General features: G+C 42.9%; 1 protein-coding gene across 1 annotated transcript in view; it reads right to left on the reverse strand.

Moving 5' to 3' along the window:
• Positions 1–493: 493 nt before the first annotated feature.
• Positions 494–22,778, reverse strand: part of MRPL48 (mitochondrial ribosomal protein L48) — a 69,172-nt gene continuing 46,887 nt past the window's right edge. Inside the window, exons 5-8 of the mRNA XM_049780446.1 lie at positions 15,902–16,071; positions 7,584–7,686; positions 2,872–2,961; positions 494–748 (exon numbers count right to left, since the gene is read on the reverse strand). Of these exons, the coding sequence (XP_049636403.1) occupies positions 674–748; positions 2,872–2,961; positions 7,584–7,686; positions 15,902–16,071 (438 nt within the window). The 3' untranslated portion in view covers positions 494–673. The remainder of the gene's footprint in view (positions 749–2,871; positions 2,962–7,583; positions 7,687–15,901; positions 16,072–22,778) is intronic.

The raw sequence follows: 22,778 nt of genomic DNA on the forward strand, positions 1-22,778 counted from the left end.
AATGGTAGCACAAGCGATAAGGCATCTGCCTTGCCCACACTAGCCTAGGACAAACCGTGGTTTGATCCCTTGGTGTCCCATATGGTCCCCCAAGCCAGGAGCAATTTCTTTTTTTTTTTTTTTTGTTTTTTTGTTTTTTTGGGCCACACCCGGTAATACTCAGGGGTTGCTCCTGGCTATGTGCTCAGAAGTTGCTCCTGGCTTGGGGGACCATATGGGACACCGGGGGATCGAACCGCGGTCTGTCCAAGGCTAGCGCAGGCAAGGCAGGCACCTTACCTTTAGCGCCACCGCCCGGCCCCAGGAGCAATTTCTGAGTGCATAGCGAGGAATAACCCCTGAGTGTCACCGGATGTGGCACAAAAAAACAAAAAACCAAACAAACAAATAAAAAGAATGTGATTGGTACAAACCTCCCCAAAATCTCTCCTCCCTCCCTCCCCCCCCCCACATGCCACAGGCTGGATTAATTTCTCACAAATAGATACACACCTATCATCAGCCAATTTTTATTAATAGAGGATTCTTGGGATTAGTTCAAAGGATAATAGTGATATGGACAAGCACGCCATCTGATTGATGGTCAGGGTCTCCTGCTTAACTCTGACAATCCAGGACACTCCTTGGCATTTGATATCACCCATGGTGCTGGCATGAAAGAATCTGCACCAAGTTAATTCAACTTAGCCAAGAGCTCCTCCAGTTCTGGCCGAGATTTGAACCTTCCCTTGAAGTCTTCTTCAGTGTGCTAGGGAGAAGAAAAAAAAATTGAGTGGAAATTACTACAGAACTTTCAGTCACCCAAATAACTGAACAACAACATCAAAGAGGGTACATCCTCCAGCTCTGCTGACGGAGCTTCTACTTAAATGGACCGAGTCTCTTACTGTGTGCCAGATTTAGGTTGGATAGTAGGAATTCAGAGTTGAACTGAACTTCCTCTCTGCCTTAAATCAACTTAAAATTTGTGAATAGAAGACAGACATAAAAAGTATTAATGTGATGAGGCCAGAGTGATAGCATAGCAGGTAGGGCGTTTGTCTTGCATGCAGCCAACCTAGATTCGATCCCTGGTATCCAATATGGTCTTCTGAGCCTGCCAGGAGTAATTTCTTTTTCTTTTTTTGGCCACACCCAGCAGCACTCAGGGGTTACTCCTGGCTCTGCACTTAGAAATCGCTCCTGGGAGACTTGGGGGACCATATGGGATTCTGTGGATCGAACCCAGGTCCATCCTGGGTTGCTGCATGCAAGGCAAACACCCTACTGCTGTTCTATTACTCCAGCCCTACAGGAGTAATTTCTGAGCACAAAAATTACTAACTCCAAGGGGCCGGGCGGTGGCGCTGGAGGTAAGGTGCCTGCCTTGCCTGCGCTAGCCTAGGATGGACCGCGGTTCGATCCCCCGGCGTCCCATATGGTCCCCCAAGAAGCCAGGAGCAACTTCTGAGCGCATAGCCAGGAGTAACCCCTGAGCGTCACAGGGTGTGGCCCAAAAACCAAAAAAAAAAAAAAAAAATTACTAACTTCTGAGTACTTATGAGTGTGACCCTAAAAGAAAAAAAAAAGAGTGGTACTGGGGCCAGAGAGATAGCATGGAGGTAGAGCATACAGAAGGACCATGGTTTGAATCCTGGCATTCCATATGGTCCCCAGAGCCTGCGAGGGGCGATTTCTGAACTAAGAGCCAGGAGTAAGCCCTGAGCGCTATCGGTCGGGGTGACCCAAAAATCAAAAAAAAAAAAAAAGTGGTACTTTCAAAATGTGGTACAGATCACAATAGCAGCACTTAATAAATGGAGAAAGTCAAACCTTCATTGACATTAGGAAATAGAAGCTAGATGGAAATGTTCGATCCAGCATGACCAGCATGTTTTCTCCCTTTACACAGATATTTGTGCAACTCAGAAACCAGAAGAAGCTCGTCACACAGAACAAAGGAAAACTAGACATGACTTAATAGTCATAATGTCAGAGGCTCATCTTGGCAATTGGACCCAAAGACTCAGCACTTCAGCTAAGGTTCCTACCGCCATGTCTACATGTTTTGTGCCAAGCTTCCTTCTGACTGGCATTCTTTACTGGTACTGCTAATGTAGTCAACCAGAAACCTTTTATCATGGTATTTTCTTATTTGTGATCTTTCTATTGGGGGGTGGGGGCTGTTGGTTTTTGTTTTTTTGGGCCACACCAGGCAGCAATCAGGGGTTAGGTTATTCCTGGCTCTGCACTCAGAAATCGCTCCTGGCAGGCTCAGGGAATTTATATGGGATGCTGGGGATTGAAACCAGGCCGGCAGCATACAAAGCAAATACTCTACCACCATGCTATCACCCCAGTCTCTCCTATTTGTGTTCTAATTAATTATACTATATGCAATCTTATTTTTTGTTTGTTTTTTTGGGGGTCACATCCAACGATGCACAAAGGTTATTCCTGTTTTGCACTCAGAAATCGCACCTTGCAGGCTCGGGGGACATATGAGATGCCAGGAATTGAACCTGGGTTGGCCCATGTAAGGCAAATAGTGGATAGACCTATCCAGTGTGTTGTCACTCCAGCTCCATATGCAATCTTAGAGCATATTCTTTTTGCTACACAACTGCCTAACAGGAAGTCATTTGAGGTGTAATGGGTTCAACCCCAATATAAGGAAGCTTTGATGAGATCAGGTACATAAAACATCAGCTCTGAGTCTTGATGGTCAAACAAAGATCAAGGTCATACCAGCTTTCACATCATTCCTGGTTAGTATGTGGGTGCAGCTATGGGTGCTATTTTCCATTGTTTCTAAAGCCAGGCAGTTCACGCCCTCCTAGAGTTGGAATTCAGAAAATCCCTCAGTGGGACTTGTCTCAAGTGAACACTTACCTCCTTCACTGACAATCTGACTCCTTCCGGAAGATTGCTCTGAATTATTTCCAAAAAAATCTCTGCAAATGTAGCACTCAGACCACTGATCTGCAAACAGAAAGAAAATGTTCTTAGGGCCAGAGCGAGAGTACAGCTGTTAAGGCTCTTGCCTTCTATGTGGCCAACCAGGTTCAATCACTGACATCACATATGGTCCTGAGCCCACCAGGAGTTATTCCTGAGTGCAGAGCCAGGAGTAATCCCTGAGCACCACTGGTTGTGGCCCCAAAACCAAAAACCAGGGGCTGGATAGCACAGTGGTAGAGCATATTTCTTAAATGCTGTGGACCCGGGACAGGCCTGGATTCGACCCCAGAAACCCAAGAGTGCCAGGAATAATTTCTGAGAGCAGAACCAGGAATAATCCCTGAGCACTGCTGGGTGTACCCCCCACCAAAAAAACCCAAAACCAAAATTAAAAAAAAAAAAAAAAAGGAAAAAGAAAAATTCTCTTAGTGAGAGCACTGAAAGCCAGTGGTTGGGCAGCCATGGCCTAGGCTCAAAAGTCAGTCCCAGCAGAGGTAGAGGGCCTTTGGGTGGAAGCGAAACCTCCAGACTAGATTTCTGAGTTCAGGTTCCATAAGGTTTCTCTTGCTACAAAGGTTTCTTTGCACTTACTGAGATGGTGACAGCCTTTAAAATGGATGGCATAATTAGACTAATAGGTTATTATTAAGAGGTCCAGGATAAAGGCTGGAGAGATAGCATGGAGGTAAGGAGTTTGCCTTTCATGCAGGTCATTGGTTCAAAATCCTGGCATCTTATATGGTCTCCTGAGTCTGCCAGGAGCGATTTCTGAGCTTTGAGCCAGAAGTAACCCCTGAGCACTGCCGGATATGACCCAAAAACCAAAAAAAAAAAAAAAAAAAAAAAAAAAGAGGTCCAGGATAACTTTCCCACTCAACTTTCTTACTTTCATAGACAAGGCCCTGACCAGCATCAGAGCCTATGTGGAGAATGTAGGGTTAAATCAGACATGAAAACATGTGCAGGGGCTATTGGTGATGACAACAGGAATACCTACTTCATCTGGGAAGATCAAAGAATGCTTTCAGAAGAGGTACCATCTGGAGATTATTTTGAAGGGAAAAAAGATGAAAACTGGGAGAATTAAAAACAGAGCAGATAAGGACTCAAGGTACTTTATTCATTAAAACTTAGCACAATACAAGGAGTTAATACTAGTTCTAGAGGCTAGAGTCATGATTCTATGGTTAAGATGCTTGCCTTGCACGTGGACAAACTGGTTTAAATTTTTTTTTTTTTTGTGGATTTTGGGTCACACCCGGCAGTGCTCAGGGGTTATTCCTGGCTCCATGCTCAGAAATTGCTCCTGGCAGGCACGGGAGACCATATGGGACGCCGGGATTCGAACCGATGACCTTCTGCATGAAAGGCAAATGCCTTACCTCCATGCTATCTCTCCGGCCCCCCTTTTTTTTTTTTTTTTTTGGTTTTTGGTTTTTGGGTCATACCTGGCAGCATTCAGAGGTTCCTCCTGGCTCTACGCTCAGAAATTTCTCCTGGCAGGCTCAGGGGACCATATGGGATGCCGGGATTCAAATCACTGTCATTCTACATGAAAGGCAAATGCCTTACCTCCATTCTATCTCTCCAGCCCCAAACTGGTTTAATTTTTAATATCTCCAAGAACTGTCAGGAGTAATCCCTGAGGAAGAGCCCAGGAATAGTCCCTGTGCATCATTTAATATGGTCTAAATTCCTTTTGCCTAATCAAAAACAAACAAAATAACCCCTAGTTCCACGCGTGACTGGAATGATTGGTATGAAAAAGAGAAACAGGGGCCCGGAGAGATAGCACAGCGGTGCTAGCCTTGCAAGCAGTCAATCCAGGACCTAAGGTGGTCGGTTCGAATCCCGGTGTCCCATATGGTCCCCCGTGCCTGCCAGGAGCTATTTCTGAGCAGACAGCCAGGAGTAACCTCTGAGCACCGCCGGGTGTGGCCCAAAAACCAAAAAAAAAAAAAAAAAAAAAAAAAAAAGAGAAACAAGAAGAAAATCCTGGCAGTGCTTAGATGGTTTATTGGTGAAGGGGGGAATTCTGTTTATGACTGAAACCCAAATAAAAATCATGCGTGTAATCCTGGTACTTAAATAAAATTTTTATTTAAAATAAAAAAAAATCTTCAAGATGTCAAACTTTATCTTATAAGCTTTGGTGGCAAGTTAAGGTTCTCATATGTCTTGAATAATTATTGCTGATATTTAAGGAATCAAAAATATGCGCCTTAGTTACTTAAAAAACTAGCACAGGGCTAAAGAGATAAAACAGCGGGTAGAGAGCTTGCCTTGTACCTGGTCAACCAGGTTTGATCCCTGGCATCACATGAGGTCTCCAGAGCATCATAAAGAGAGATCCCAGAGTGCAGAGGCAGGAATAAGTCCTGAGTACTTCTGGTTTTGGTTGTAGCCCAAACAACAACAACAACAACAACAACAACAACAAATTAATACATGTTGCCAGGATATAGTTCAGTGGTAGAAAGCTTTGCATGTAAAGGACCTAGCCCCAGCACCACAATAAAATAAAATGGCATACATTTAAGGTGTTACAACTTTAATATTCTTGTTATTCCCTTGTTGACATGTTTCTAGAGTGAATCGAAGGATCTATAAATACTAAAATATGATTTGTCAATAAATATAATGGACTACTCAGCTCTAAGAAAAGATAAAAATCAAGCAATTTTCAGCTACATGGATGGATTTGGAGAGTATCAAGCTGAGTGAAGTTAATCAGAAGGAGAGGACAGACACAGAATGATCCCTCTCATTTGCAGAAGATAAAGAAACAAGTGCTTAAGGCAACAGAAACAGAACTAGTTATCAGTAGAAAGTTTACCACAGCAGAGAAAGGGGGAAAAAAGATGAGGTGGGGTGGGGAACATTGGCACAATGTTGGAGATAAGTGGGCACTCTAGGAGAGGACGTAATGCTTGAATGATTTCTACCAGGAACCCTTACATTAAAGAACTGTAAATCACAGCACCTAAGAAAGGATTTTTTGTTGTTGTTTTAGGGTCACACCCAGCATTGCTCAGGGGTTACTCCAAAATCGCTCCTGGCAGGCTTCGGGGACCATATGGGATTCCAGGATTCAAACCACCATCCTTCTGCATGCAAGGCAAACACTCTACCTCCATCCTATCTCTCCGGTCCCCTAAGAAGAGATTTTTTTGTTGTTGTTGTTGGTTTTTGGACCACACCCAGCTGTGCTCAGGGGTTACTCCTGGCTATCTGCTCGGAAATAGCTCTGGGCATATGGCAGGGACATATGGGACCCCAGGATTCGAACCAACCACCGTAAGTCCTGCATCGGCTGCTTGCAAGGCAAACACCGCTGTGATATCTCTCCGGCCCCAAGAAAAGATAAAAATTTTTAAAAAAAGAATGAAAGAACCAGGATGTAGCTCAGTGACTAAGTATATTCTTGAGATGCATGAGGGTTTGATCCTTGTCTGTGTGCATGCATGCACACACATGCATGAATGAAGTACCATACATGCTACATTATTGATAAACCTTGAAAAAAATTAAGTAAAAGAAATGATATAAAGTATCAGATATTGCACAATTCCATTTAAATGAAGTATGTGGAAGAAACAAAATCATAGAGCCAGAAAGTAGTTCAGTGGTTTCCAAGGAGTTAGGGTGGTGAGAAGAGTCCTGACTATAACGGGTACAGAGTTTCTTTTAGGGGTAATAAAAATGTTCTAAAAATGATTGCACTGGAGGTTGCATAACTCTGTGACTATATGAAAATCTATTTAATTATATACTTAAATGCACGAATTGTACTGCATGTGAACACAATTCCCAATAAAGCAGCTATACAAAAATGGGTGATGCTAATGTGAAATTTTAAAAACTGAGTATCCTGGGGCAGGAGAGATAGCATGGAGGTAAGGTATTTGCCTTGCATGCAGAAGGATGATGGTTCGAATCCCGCCATCCCATATGGTCCCCTAAGCCTGCCAGAAGCGATTTCTGAGCGTAGAGCCAGGAGTAACATCTGAGCGCTGCTGGGTGTGACCCAAAAACCAAAAAAAAAAAAAAAAAAATTGGGGGCCAGAGAGATAGCACAGCCGTGTTTGCCTTGCAAGCAAAACCTAAGGTGGTTGGTTCGAATCCTGGTGTCCCATACGGTCCCCCGTGCCTGCCAGGAGCTATTTCTGAGCAGATAGCCAGGAGTAACCCCTGAGCACTGCCGGGTGTGGGCCCCCTCAAAACAAACAAAAAAAAAAAGAATTTGATAAGATGAATGGATAATAGAGGGCAGAAGAAGGTCAAACATTAGGCTCAAAGATAGAGAAGATTATAGTAAAAGAGAAACATCAGTCCCATTACAAGTCATTTATACTGCAAAGAGAGGGGCCAGAGAGATTGCACAGTGGTAGGGTTAGGGCAGACCCAGGACCAATGGTGGTTCGAATCCAGGCATCCCATATTGTTCCCCGTGCCTGCCAGGAGCACAGAGCCAGGTGTGATTCAAAAACCAAAAAAAAAAAAAAAGAGTGCAGAGAGAAAGGGTATTACATGAGGAGAAATGCAGGATCAAGAACTTATCCTGGAGAAAGTCATCATTCTAGGGGCAAGCAAGAGGCCAGAGAGGAAGAACCAGGAGAGGCAAATACATGTCCAGAGCTCACCTGAACCACTCGCTCATGGGTGGTAAGAACTGAGTCCAAGAACATTTTGCTGCCTTGGTCTTGTAGATGCAGCACCTCCATGGTCTTAGTGGGCATCGCATAGCTGTGGGAAAAAACAGTAACCAGTTAGGAGAGTTCCCTGGAGCCAGCAGGGCCAAAGTCACTCCCAGAAGAATCTTTGAGTATAGCCATACTGTCTGTAATAGCTCCTGACAGCTAAGGCTCTTTATCTGAGACTAAAGATCAAAGAAACTAGAAATGGGCCAGAGAGATAGTACAGGTTTTAGGGCATTTGCTTTATATATGGCTGACCCTGATTTAATCCCTAGTACCACATGGGGTCCTGAGCACTGCCAGGAGTGACCCTAAGCACAAAACTAGTAGTAGTTCCAGAACACATAAGTGTAGCCCCAAACACCAAAAACAAAGAAACCTTTTGTTTTGTTCTGTTTTGTTTTGTTTTGTTTGGGGGCCATACCTGGAGGTGCTCAGATGTTACTCCTGGTTCTCAGCTCAGAAATTACTCCTGGCAGGCTTGGGAGACTATATGGGATAGCAGGGATTGATTCCAAGTTGGCCACATGCAAGGTAAATGCCCTACCCACTGTGTATATCACTCCAGCCTCTACAAAGAAACCTTAACTCTTCTCCAGATTTTTCTAAACTGCTGAAGGGATACATCACTACTAATGTCTTTCTGCAAGTCCAATCACACCTATATAATACTGTAAAATCTGGTAATGGTAGACATTTTATATCAGATGTGTTTGTGTGTGTGGGGGGGGATGTTGTCACATCTACTGGTACTAGGGCTGACTCATAATTCAACACCCAGGGATCATTCCTGGAAGGCTCTGGGGACTATATGGGATGCTGGGAATTGAACCCGGTTTGGCCATTTGCAAGGCAAGTGCCCCACTCATTGTTATTATTGCTCTAGCCCTAGATAAGATAATTCTTTGTTGCAGGGGGTAATCTAAGGATAATCCCTAACCTCTGCCTAATAGATGTCATGAGCAATACAAAAATGGTAACAAAATTATCTCCAGACATTATCATATGTTCCTGGGTTGAGCCACTGTTATAGAATATCTTCTTACTTTAATCATCTTTAGCAGAGCTCCATGATGCAGGGTAAAGAACAGTGGACTTGGTCTGCGGAGGAATTTCAAAGGCCTGCAGAGTTAATTTTGCATGTGGTGCCTCTGCTTAATCCCAATACTACAGCATCCCCTGAGCACTTTTGGGAGCAATCCCAGCACTGCTGGGTGTGACTAAAAAACACAATATAACAAAAGACTGTAGATTTAGGGTCAAGTCTTGGCCTTGCCACTGGTTATTGATGCTAATTTAGTAAAGCATTTCTCCTCTTAGCTTTATTATCTTCCTGCAGAGGGAGATTACAGGCAGGTACAATACTACAGTAAGTAGGAGTAATTTTTTTTTTTTAGGAGTAATTCTGAAATGCGGAGTCAGAAGTAACTTCTAAGCATCATCAGGTGTGGGCAAACCAAAACAAAACAAAATAAAAAACTAAGTGAAATAAATAAAAGGAGATTACAATTTAAACCTAATCCCATAGTTTACTATGAGAATAAGGTGGTAATCCTAAAAATGGATGAACATTGTGTTATCCTATCAGAAAGTTCATTAAATCAGATAAATGGAATAATGATAACAGAAGAACTCCTGAATTTTCTTTCCTTTTTTTTTTTTTGGAGGGGGGGGGGTCACACCCGGCAGTGCTCAGGGGTTACTCCTGGCTTCATGCTCAGAAATTGCTCCTGGAAGGCACGGGGGACCATATGGGACGCCAGGATTCGAACCGATGACCTCCTGCATGAAAGGCAAACGCCTTACCTCCATGCTATCTCTCCGGCCCCAGAACTCCTGAATTTTCATGCCACATGAAACTTCATCAATTAATAGCAAAGGAGACATGGCCCTCTAGAGAGAGCCTTACAAAAGCTTGTATAATGGAAAATGGATTAAGGAAACATGACAATCAGCCCTAGATTTAAGTGTAATCTATCTGATCTTGGACAAATTAAGTCAGTTCTCTAAGTATGTTTCTTTAGCTATAAAATGAGGATAATAACACTCAGTTCATATGACTTGTTACAAGTACAGGAGATCATGGAAACAATTTGCTTGACAAACTATGCTACAAATGCCAGTCTTTAGCCTTATAGTCGTGTTGCAAACTCTTCATGGTAGCCTACATAAATAATATTCCCCTCCAACTTTTCTTTTTTTTTTCTCCAATTTTTTTTTTGTTTTTTGGGTCACACCCGTGCTCAGGAGTTACTCCTGGCTATCTGCTCAGGAATAGCTCCTAGCAAGCATGGGGGACCATATGGGACGTCGGGATTTGAACCAACCACCTTTGGTCCTGGGACGGCTGCTTGCAAGGCAAACGCCGCTGTGCTATCTCTCCGGCCCCCTTTTCTTCAACTTTTCAACATAAACTATTAATTTCATTTTCCAAATAAATGTATACAAATGTAAATATATATAAAAATAGATTTGTTTATATATATATATATATATATATAAAGTCAAATACTTTAACTATGTAAATACATTTGGAAAGCAAAAAAAACATTCTAAAACACTACATTTCCTTCTGATACTCTGAATGCAGGATACTTGGAAAGCATGCACTCTATCACTGAGCTATGTACCTGGTCTATTTCTTTTTTATTCTTTGTTTTGTTTTGTTTTTTCTGAGTCACACCCAGAGGTGATTAGGGCTTACTCCTGTCTCTGCATGCAAGGATCATTCTTGGCAGGACTCAGGAGACCATATGGGATGTCTTGCATGTTGGCTACATGCAAGACAAGCATCCTGCCCACTTTACTATCTCTCTGGTCCATCATTTCTCTTTTTGTAAAAAAATATTTTATTGAAACCATTGTGATTTACAAAGTCATTCATAGCTGTGCTTCAGACATTCAATATATCAGGGCCAATCCCACCACCACCACCAGTGTCAACCTTTCTCCACCAATGTTCCCATGCCACCACCCCTTGACCCCCAGCCTGCTAGCATAATAGGCCCATTTTAAGTTTTGATTGTTAAAGTTTGGGTCTCATGATTTCATTGTTGACTTTGGCTTGAACATTTAGTTCTGTCCTTTTTTTTGGTTTTGGGGCCACACCTGGCTGCACTCAGGGGTTACTCCTGGCTATCTGCTCAGAAATCGCTCCTTCCTTTTCCTCCTTTTCTCCCTTCTTATCTTCCTTCTCATCTTCCTTTCTCCTCCTCCTCTTCTTCCTTCTCCCCTCCTCCTGTTCTTCCTTCTCCCCCTCCTCCTTCTCCTCTTCTTCCTTCTTCCTCCTCCTCCTCTTCCTCCTTCTCTTCTTTCTCTCCTTCCTCCTTTCTTCTCCAAAAAGAAAAAAAAAAAAAGAAAGAAATTGCTCCAGGCAGGCACAGGGGATCATATGGGATGCCTGGATTTGAACCACCTTTGATCAATCCTGGGTCGACCTCTTGCAAGGCAAACGCCCTACCACTGTGCTATGTCTCTGGCCTAGTTCCATCCTTTTTAACACTAATGCACCTGAGACTACTTGACCCTGGCCCCCATTATTGCATATTGTATTTCTCCTCCATTACTCAATTTCTTTTCTTCTTCTTACTACACTCTGCTGCCAAGAGTGTTTTAGACAACTCCCATTTAAACCATTGCATTTCTTCATGCAGTTGTTCTAAATTCCACATGTAAGTGATATCATTCTGTATTTATCCTTCTTCTGGCTTACTTCATTTAACATAGTATCTACCAGTTTCATCTATGTTGCAGCACATTTTCATTTTTTGTTTAATCAGGTTATGCTCATTTCATTTTATTTTTCTCCCCATATTTCCTTTGCTGTTGCTATTGCTACAATGACCAGAGCTTGCACACATGCCTGACTGTGGTACTCAGATATTTTTAAAAACTAAATCACTTTGACTTTCATGATTGAGTTTAAGGTGTACAATGTTCCAGATCCCTCACCAGTATGCACTTCCCTCCACCAATGTCCCTTATTCCGTCCCACACCCCCAGGCTGCAGCTATGGCAGGTGCTAGTTTCTTTTTCTTTTCTTTTAGGCTCTGTGTTTTACAATGCTGTTATTGATGAGGGCATCATGCATATTCCTTTACTTCATTCACTTCATAGAAGAAATTTATAGAGGGAATGACCACTTCCCTCTATGATTGCTGTGGTACTAGCACATTTTTTAGTTTATTTGTTTTGGGGTCACACCCAGTAGTATTCAGTGTTTACTTCTGGCTCTATACTCAGGAATCACTCCTAACAGGAATTGGGGGACCATATGGGATGCCAAGGCTTGAACCTGGATCAGCTTTGTGAAAGGCAAGTGCCCTACCTAATGTACTAGCACTCTGGCCCTTGTATATTTTAACTGTGGTGCTTGCAAGATGTAGTAAGGTGGGGCTGGAGAGATAGCATGGAGGTAAGGCGTTTGCCTTTCATGCAAGAGGTCATCGGTTCGAATCCCAGCGTCCCATATGGTCCCCCGTGCCTGCCAGGAGCAATTTCTGAGCATGGAGCCAGGAGTAACCCCTGAGCACTGCCGGGAGTAACCCAAAAAAACCACAAAAAAAAAAAAAAGATGTAGTAAGGTGAGGTGCTTATACTCACTAGCAAGCACTTAACTAAGGCTCATAAGTGACAGTTGTGGTGCTCACCATTGGCTGCTGTGGTGCTCACACAAATGCTGCTGGAATCAATCAACAAAGTGGCCTGGACTGCCTCGACACATGCAGGATACCAGAAATTTGAACTTGTGACCATGTGCTACAAAGGCACTGTTACTTTTCCAGTAACTGCCAAGAATGAACTTGAGATAGAAAGGAAGCACACAAACATTTGCACTACACTAAGGAAGAAACAACAAAAGATAAGCTTTGAATATTAGAGGACAGAAGGAGAGAAGTAGGGCCCAGAAATGCTTTGCAGATGAAGTAATTTTTATCACAATGTGAAGAATGAACATGAGTGGTTGCCTGGAAGATAATCTAAAGAAAAAAAAAGCAGCATGATCTACAAAGCAAGGGGACCTGAGAGGCTCTCAAAAAGAACCAACAGAAAAATCAGACATAGTTTGATAAAGAAATCCCAGGCAGTCTGATCATTTCAAAGAAGATAGTCCTTTGAATCGTAAGATAATAAGTAATTCTCTGTTAGGTATTTATACTTTCTGTTCTTTCCAAATTTTCTGTTAAAAAAATGGTGGGCAGAACGATAGCACTTGCTTAGGATTTAATCCCTAACACCACATATGGTCTCCTGAATCCTATCAGGAGTGATCCCTGAGTGCAGAGCCAGTAGTAAGCCCCAAGCAGGGCTGGGTGTGGGCTACAAGCCACCCCCCCTATTTTTTTGATGATCACACAGTAAAAATAAGAAAGAAGATAAATTGATTAGAACATACCACCATTACCTAAGAACAAAACTGAGTTGTTTGGGGGTGAATATTGCCAGACACAGAAGAATCTCTTAGGGTGCCAATAAATCTATGCTCTCTGGACTCAACCACTGTAAGGCATGTCTCCAATTAAAAAAAAAATAGAAGTGGGGGCCAGTGATATGGCTTACATGGTTAGCACATATTCCTAGTCTGTGACTTTGTTCTTCATACCACATAGCTCACTTTGGGTATAGCCCTGAAAGCCTCCAAGTATTATACTATCAGATGTATTCTGTATAGTAGATCACCAAGAGAGGCATCTATCTGTCCCTCTGAGTGCCCTATAAAAAATAAAGGAAGAGTAACCTCTCAGAGACTGAAGTAGAGTGGTGTCCAAAGCAGAGCATATGGGTTGGGTCCAGCCTTGGGAGCTGCTCCCAGATGAATACAATTTCCATCTCTCCAGGAAGCTGCTCAGCAAGGGTGGCTGGCCAATTGCGGGATGGGCAGGAAAGGCCTCTTTCGTTCCTCTCCCGGGTGAGTTGCAGCTGCAGCAATGCAGACCATTTATAGAACAAAAGCTAGCCCAATTCCATCTCAAGGTCACAGCTCTGCCCCCACAATCCCAGAGGAAAAATAGATCAAGATGAAATGAAAATCAGAAGAAGAGAAAATCATTTCATCTCTGAAAAAGCTGGGCAGTGAGAATGCCTGATAGGATGATCTGAAAACCTCAATCAATACAGAGAAGGCAGCTGCTGAAAACGAGCATCTCTTTATGCTCAATAGCATTTGGAGCAAAGAGCCAAGAAAGAGAAAAAAGGCAGCACCCCATTCGTTCCACTGTTCTAGGAATTCTGCTCATTTAGATTAGAACGCAAGTCAAGCCAACAAGTTCTTAGTGTTTACTATGTGTCAGCAACTGGACGAGTTTTAGGATTAGACTTTTTGGGGAGTTGGGAGGCTGAGGGTTGTTAGGCTGGGATTTAATGTGAAGGTTTGAGGATATGACACTGCTCAGGCCCTTCAATGCCAAGGATTACTTAGGTCACCCGAGCAGTTATGGGGGCCAGCAGGACTGCACCTAGCAAAGCTGGTACTTGGGATCATATATGTGATGTTAGTGGTCTTGTTGCCAGGCATTTTCCTTAACCACCATATTATCTCTCTGGCCCCAGGGCTGACATCTGATGAAAAAAGAAACATTTCTGGCCTTAATAGAGCTTAGAATCTTGAAAGAAAGAAAGAAAGAAAAGAAAAGAAAGAAAGAAAGGAAGGAAGGAAGGAAGGAAGGAAGGAAGGAAGGAAGGAAGGAAGGAAGGAAGGAAGGAAGGAAGGAAGGAGGGAAGGAGGAAGGAAGGAAGGAAGGAAGGAAGGAAGGAAGGAAGGAAGGAAGGAAGAAAGGAAGGAAGGAAGGAAGGAAGGAAGGAAGGAAGGAAGGAAGGAAGGAAGGAAGGAAGGAAGGAAGGAAGGAAGGAAGGAAAGAAGGAAAGAAAGAAAGAAAGAAAGAAAGAAAGAAAGAAAGAAAGAAAGAAAGAAAGAAAGAAAGAAGAAAGAAAGACGAAAGAAAGAAAGAAAGAAAGAAAGAAAGAAAGAAAGAAAGAAAGAAAGAAAGAAAGAAAGAAGGAAAGAAAGAAAGAAAGAAGAAAGAAAGAAAGAAAGAAAGAAAGAAAGAAAGAAAGAAAGAAAGAAAGAAAGAAAGAAAGAAAGAAAGAAAGAAAGAAAGAAAGAAAGAAAAGAAAAGAAAAAGAACCATAGTCAAAGATATGGGAGATATGGGATGATGTTATTAAAGGAAGTTACCACCTTTATATAAGAACCTATAGAGGTCTCCTGAAGTGATCATGAAGATGACCTCTACAGAAAAAGTAGAACTTAGACAAAAGGCAGCTTAAACTTTAGAGAAAATGTGTGCAAAGAGGAGAGAAACAAAAACAAAGTCACTAGAGAGAGAAAGAAAAAAAAAAATAGAAATGTGAGTGAGACAAGACCAGGTCATGGAATATATAGCAAATCACACGAGGAAGTTCTTATTATCAATGAGAGGGAATGAAAAGCCATGAAAAGATATTAAGTGCAGGAGTTATATGATCATATTCCCATGCAAGAAAGATCACACAAAGAACTAAGTGGAGAACAATTTGGCAGAATTGAAATTTGGGGGAATGAGCAGGGGCCCAATCCAGAATTTACCATTTATTAAGTGTATGACTACAGATACATTTCTATTATATTATTATTAATAACAATTATAATAGTAGTCAACAGTTCCGGGGCTATGTTGTAACCATTTTAATTAAATATATTAACTCTCTGTAGACAAGAGATGTAGCTGAGTGATACTTCATACTCAGTGACCCTGACCTTAATCCCCAGCATCACAAAAAATATTACATTTGTCTGTACATATATAGATCTAATTTATAGATCTATGTGCATGTATGAATATCTTAATTTTCACTACAACATTTTGTGCTTTATTATTAACTCCATTGTACTAATGAGGAAACCAGGATACAAAGAGGTTAAATAAACTGTCAAATAAGCCATCATAAAAAACCATCAAACAGGGACCGGAGAGATAGCATGGAAGTGGGATGTTTGCTTTATTGAATGATTAAAAAAAAACAAAGAAACAAAAAAACAGGGGCCAGAGAGATAACATGGAGGTAGGGCATTTGCCTAGCATGCAGAAGGACGGTGGTTCAAATCCTGGCATCCCATATGGTTCCCTTGAGCCTGCCAGGAGCAATTTCTGAGTGAAGAGCCAGGAATAACCCCTGAGTGCTGCTGGGTGTGACCCAAAACCCAAAATACAAAAAAAAAAAAAAAAAAAAGGCAGACAGAATATGCTACCACCCCAAAAACTTCTATCCAAAGAAATCCCTCATACCTTTCCTCGACTTTAATGGAGAGTTGATTGCAGAGTTTGTGGATATACTGGGCATAACTCTCTGCCAGGGCCATGTCATAGGCAATCAGGTGAATGTTTAACATACCATATTCATAATCTGTTCCCATATTAATGGGTCTCACTTCAACTTTTACTCTTTTCTTCTTAGGCTGAATAGAAAAGAGAAAGAAAATAAAAAGTTTTAATGTAAGAAATTCTAATCATACCATTTTGATAATAAAAGACAAGAATTATTTTTTCATATACATTTGTTCATCATTTTTCTCCCAGTTTCCCCTCTTTATAAACTGACATCATTTCAGGGAGAAGGGGACACTTCTTTTGATAGTTTGGGCTGAATATCAGTCAATGAAAGGGAAGGTCAGCATTACTTACTATGACTACATGTAACTGTCTTCTGCCATTAACTCCTTTTGAGACTAATCTCCTATCTCTGGTCTTAGTCTTCCAATTTTTAAATTGTTTTTTCTTTTGTTGTTGTTGTTGTTTTGTTTTTTTTTTTTTGCTCAGGGGTTACTCCTGGCTATGCACTCAGAAATTGCCCCTGGCTTGGGGAGGACCTTATGGGATGCCAGGGGATCGAACCATGGTCCGTCCTAGGCTAGCGCTTGCAAGCCAGAGGCTTTACCTCTTTTGCCACCTTTGATAGGATTATGTTGCATCAAAAATTCTTGTTAGGGGCCGGGAAGGTGGCGCTAGAGGTAAGGTGTCTGCCTTGCAAGCGCTAGCGTAGGACGGACCCGACCGCGGTTCGATCCCCCGGCGTCCCATATGGTTCCCCCAAGCCAGGGGCGATTTCTGAGCTCATAGCCAGGAGTAACCCCTGAGCATCAAACGGGTGTGGCCCAAAAACCAAAAAAAAAAAAAAAAAAAAATTCTTGTTAGGTTCCTGGAGTGATAGCACAGCAGGTAGGGCATTTGCCTTTAACAAGTCTGACCCAGGTTTGATCTTCGACATTCCATATGGTCTCCAGAGCATAACCAGTGCAGAGCCAGGAGTGACTCTTAAAGTGCGGTGTGTGCACGTGCGTGTGCGCACACACACACACACACACACACACACACACACCTTTATATGGGGGACCATACCTGGCAGTGCAATCAGAAATCAGAAATCACTCCTTGCAAGCTCTGGGGACTATATGGGATGCCAGAGATTGCCAATGTTCTACCCACTGTGCTATTACTCTGCCCCTCCCCTCAAAAAATCTTTCTTGTTTTTAGTTTAGGTTATACCTAAAGGAGTTCAGGGCTTATTCCTGGAAGGGCTTGAGAATCATATGTGCCAGGGATCAGAGCTAAGTCAGCCATGTGCAATTAAGCCATGTGCCTTACCCTTATATTGGTACTCTAGCCCCATAATTTTTTTGTTTTTGTTTTTGTTTTTTATGCAGTGCTCAGTGGTTACTCCTGGCAGGCTCAGGGACCATATGGGATGCCGGGATTCGAACCAGGGTCCATCCTGTGTTGGTTGCATGCAAGGCAAACGTCTTACCGCTGTGCTATCGCTCTGGCCCCAATGGCCCCATCATATTTTGACAAAGGATTGAACCCGGATTGGCTGCCTGCAAGGCAAGCATCCCATGCCCATTATACTATATCTTCACCCCTACCTTGAGAGGATTTTTTGTGGGGTGGGGGGTGGAAACCTGGTGGTACTCAGAGCTTATTCCTGGTTCTGGGCTCAGAAACTGCTCCTGGCAGGGCTGGAGAGATAGCATGGAGGTAAGGCATTTGCCTTGCATGTAGAAGGATGATGGTTCGAATCCCAGCATCCCATATGGTCCCCAGAGCCTGCCAGGAGCAATTTCTGAGAATAGAGCCAGGAGTAACCCCTGAGCGCTGCCGGGTGTGACCCAAAAACCAAACAAACAAACAAACAAAAAAAAAATCTCAAAAAAAAAAAAAAAAAAGAAAAGAAATTGCTCCTGGCAGGCTCAGGGGACCATATGGGATGCTGAGAATCAAACCTAGGTCTGTCCTGGGTTGGCCACATGCAAGGCAAAGCCTTACCACTGTGCTATCTCTCCGGCCATTACCTTGAGGTTTTAATATGCATTTCCTTAAGTCAATTGAGCCCAATATTTTCTCTTTTATAATCTGCCAATTCAAGTATTTTGCCCATTTTTCAGAGTAGGTTGACTACCTTTCTCTTATATTATCATTTATAAATAATTATATTGCAATTATTTTCTTTGTACTATCCTTTTTCAGGTTTGCTTTTTAATCTCAGGCATACTTACCAGGGCTCAGGCAATACTCCTGGCTCAATGCACAGGGGTGGCTCAGGGGACTACGTGATGCTGGGGATTAAACCTGAGCATTACAAGTGCAAAGCATGGGGCCGGCGAGGTGGCACTAGAGCTAAGGTGTCTGCCTTGCAAGCGCTAGCCAAGGAAGGACCTTGGTTCGATCCCCCGGCATCCCATATGGTCCCCCCAAGCCAGGGGCTTTCTGAGTGCTTAGCCAGGAGTAACCCCTGAGCATCAAACAGGTGTGGCCGAAAAAAACAAAACAAAACAAAACAACAACAACAACAAAGTGCAAAGCATGCGCTCCAGCACTTTGAGCTACCTTCCCAATCTTTACAATACATTTTTTTTTTGTGGCCCCCGGCACATACGGAGGTCTTTTTTTTTTTTTTTTTTGTACAATACATTTTTATATGAACTTTGCACAGATTGGAAATTAAAATTAAAGACACAATCATCCAGCCCAGTTGACCTAGCACTGTTATATAAAACAATGCTACCTTGGTCCTACATTAGGTGAATACTAAAATCCAGGATCTGTTTTGTACTTTTTATTGTTTCCTTAACTGTCTAATAATCTGCAGACTATCCTAATTATTAGAGACTTATCACAAAAGTTGCCATTTTGGGGTTGGAGTGATGGCGCAGGGCATAAGGCGCCTGCCTTGCGCATGCTAGCCTTGGACGGACTGCGGTTCGATCCTCTGGTGTCCCATATGGTCCTCCAAACCAGGAGCAATTTCTGAGCACATAGCCAGGAGTAACCCCTAAGTGTCACTGGATATAGCCCAAAAAAACCGAAGGAAAAAATGTTGCCATTTTATAAAAAGAGTTATAAGGGGAAGGGGCTAGAGAGATAGCACAGTGGTAGAGAGTTTGCCTTGCATGTGTGATGAATCGTGGTTTGAATTCTTTTTTTGGTTTTTGGGTCATACCCAGTAGAGCTCATGGGTTACTCCTGGCTCTGTGCTCAGAAATTGCTCCTGGCAGGCTTAGGGGACCATATGGGATGCCGGGGATTCGAACCACAGTCCTTCTGCATGCAAGGCAAATGCCTTACCTCCATGTTATCTCTCCGGCCCCTGAATGGTGGTTTGAATTCCAGCATCCCATATGGTCCCCCGTGCCTGCCAGGAGTAACCCCTGAGCTCCACTGGGTATGACCCAAAACCAAAAAAACAAAAACAAAAACAAAAAGACAGCAGAACCCCAATCTGGGAAAACAGAGGGAAGACTCAGGAATGGTCTTGTCACATGCTCTCTATAGTACTAATGACAGACAGGCTCTTGTCGGAGAGAAAGCCTCCTAAGCAGTACTCAGGAAGCCTGAGAAATCTGAGTTGGGGATTCAATGCAAGGACTTAAGTATGTGGTACTTCTTGGGCCCTGCATTGCTGAGAATTATCTAGGCCACCTGACAGTACTCAGGGGCCTCCCAGGTTGTACCTAATGATGTTCAGGAGCCCATGTGGTCCCAAGAATCAAATTTGAGAAAGGGGACATGTGCCTTACCCCCTGAGCTATCTCTCTGGCCCCAACAGTCCTATTCTTACAGGGATGCTCAGCAAACTAAACATGACATAAAGGGGTTAATAATAATCTGTGGCACAAATATTTAATCACTCAATACATGGTTTTATTACTGTTTCTTTTTTTTTGTTTTTGTTTTTGTTTTTGGGCCACACCCGGTGTTGCTCAGGGGTTACTCCTGGCTGTCTGCTCAGAAATAGCTCCTGGCAGGCACGGGGGACCATATGGGACACCAGGATTCGAACCAACCATCTTTGGTCCAGGATCGGCTGCTTGCAAGGCAAACGCCGCTGCGTTATCTCTCCGGGCCCTACTGTTTCATTTTTATATTCCTCCCATCTTGTTCAAAGCCTGGCAGAGAAAAAATATGCAATGAATCATTGTTTTATAATTTTAGAACAGGAAGGTCTTTAAAGATGATTTTGTCCCAGTTATACATTTTTCCAGGGGAAAAATCTGAAGCCCAGAGAAATTGAATGTGTCTCCCTAATTCCCTGAGTCACAGAGTCACACAGGACTGATCCCCAGGAATTAAAGTCCTGACCCCTGAATTCTAAATTGGGGCTTCACTGCAGCCTCACATCACTCCAGTTCTGAAGCGAGGGACCACTCCAGGGCCCTTGACTTAGTGGTGACTGAGAAGAGAACCTCGAGTAATAACAGCTAGATGGAGGGGCTTGCTTCTCTTTCTCAGAAGCCACCACACCCATGGACAAAGGGAGCAATTGAGGTGCCTCAGCACTGCAGTGAGAGCTGTGAAGACTGCTAATGTTGGGAGGCAGTGAGAAGCAGCAAAAATTTTCCAGAAGAGATGGGAGGAGCTTTTCTGAAGCCTATAGGAGGCTTTTCTTCACCAGAGGAAATGTCAGAGCCCATCAAAGGTGGTGCTTTGGAGGACAAAAAAAGAAAACTGATTCGGTAATCCACATGGCAGTTCACTTGCTCTTTGTACTGGCCTAGATCTGTCTGGAATATTCACACTGCAAGGAACCCACTGGAATATCAGATTTTAGTTCTGAGCCAAGGCATCAGCCATAGCAGAGTCAGCCTGACAACACATGAGTAGAAAGCAGATCCTATCATTCCACCTGCTCCTTTTTCTCACTCTTCTCCCTTCCTTTCTATTCCTACTGCCTGAGTACAGACCTTCATGATTATCACAGGGAATGATTGGGGAGAGATATTCAGCAGGGGGTATCTGTAACTAGAGCTGGGTTTTTGCAACATCCAGTCATGCAGAACCAGTCATCTAGTCAGTCAGGACCGAGGGGTGCTGAGACTGAATTCAAAATTTTTACATGCAAAGTATGTGCTCCAGCAACTTGATTTATTATTTCCCTGTGTCTAGAGATGTGCTTTGAGACAGTCACTCTGATTTCACATAGAGGATGCAGGCAGGGAAGCAAGAGAGTCCAGGAGACAGGGGGTGGAGACAATGGGGTACTGTCCACCACAAAGCTGGTGTTCCTGTGACTGACCTGGACTCACTATGGGAACCATTACCCAAAATGGCCATTCTTAGCTCCCTGTAGCACCAAACTATGATCAACCAATGTGCCAAGGGATAATTCCAAACCAGCTTTGTATAGAAATGCACACATTAGGAAGTCCATGTTATTTATGATTTGGGGAACAGCTACACCCAACTGCACTCAGGGATCATTCTTAGTGGTGGTGCTCAGGGAACGATATGGTACTGGGGTTCCAAACAGGGTCAGCTGTGTGCAAGAGATTGCCTTAACCCTGTACGTTCTCTTTAGCCACTAGTACTATTTTATTCTGTATTTGTTTTGTTTTGTTTTGTTTGTTTTGGGGCTACAACCTGTGGTGCTTAGGGCTTACTCCTGGTTCTATGCTCAGGGACCACTCTTGGTATGGCTCAGAGGACCATATGGGGTATTGGGTATTGAACTCAGGTTGGCCAATGCAAAACAAGTGCCTTACTGGCGATTTTATCACTCTGGCCCTTCTGTCTATTTTACAGACAGAAAAACGAGGTCCCGTGAAGGCAAATTACTTCCTAAGGTTACTGGGGAAACTACTGGGAAAAAGCAGGTAGAATGATAGACTACTACAGATTTAAGGTTGTTAGAGATAATTTTGTCTCTGCTTCTTTCCCTCTATAATTTTAACAAGGAATAACATTTCTCAGAGAGGATAAATAATTTAAGGCTACAATGGTAAAGAAATAGCACTTTATGTCTAGCCATGACCAGAAGCTGGATCTTTGATCTTTGATCCAGCTTCTCTCCTCAATATTGAGAGAGAGAGAGAGAGAGAGAGAGAGAGAGAGAGAGAGAGAGAGAGAGAGAGCACATCTGTCAAGCAGCACTCTCCAGGGTGGGAAAGAGCAGGGCAGGAATTGTCTCTTTCTATTTTCCAAATAAAAAGGCTAATATGCCTGCAGCATAATAAGCCTCAAGAAATTCTAGTGGTAAAATTTTTAAAATGTACATCTGAGGCTGTGTGTGATTTGGTATTAGTACTCTGAACAGTCAGGAATGAGCAATGAGCTGCAGAGACATGAAGCAATTATGTTTATTACTCAGCGCAGCACACAGAACAGACACACGCCAGACAGAAAGGCGGGTCCTGGGGAGGACGGCAAAGAGGCAAAGACTGGTGCTGCATTAAGAGCAATGGCTTAGATGAAAGCCGGAAAAAATCCAGACTCAAATCCTGTCTATTGAGTCACTACACAGCATAGAATGATCTTTCCAGGGGTCGATTTTGGCATCTATAACATCTAAGATTATTATGCAATACAAACACTGAATTTATATGAAATTTGTATAATTCAGGGACCATATGTGTATTCTGACTATCCTTAATTCAATTATTGGCCCTGAAAATTGCTGAGCCAAAGGAGCATGACATTCAGCACTGAGCGTCAGATACCTCACACAGGGTCTTTAATAACCACACACTAACTATATAAAATATTCTACTTATAATATTATAAAATAAAATTGCTTTTATGGGACCGGAGAAATAGCATGGAGGTAAGGCGTTTGCCTTTCATGCAGGAGGTCATCATTTCGAATCCCGGTGTCCCATATGGTCCCCCATGCCTG

The sequence above is a fragment of the Suncus etruscus genome, chromosome 9 (genome assembly GCF_024139225.1).
Source record: "Suncus etruscus isolate mSunEtr1 chromosome 9, mSunEtr1.pri.cur, whole genome shotgun sequence".
NCBI classification, from domain to species: Eukaryota; Metazoa; Chordata; class Mammalia; order Eulipotyphla; family Soricidae; genus Suncus; species Suncus etruscus.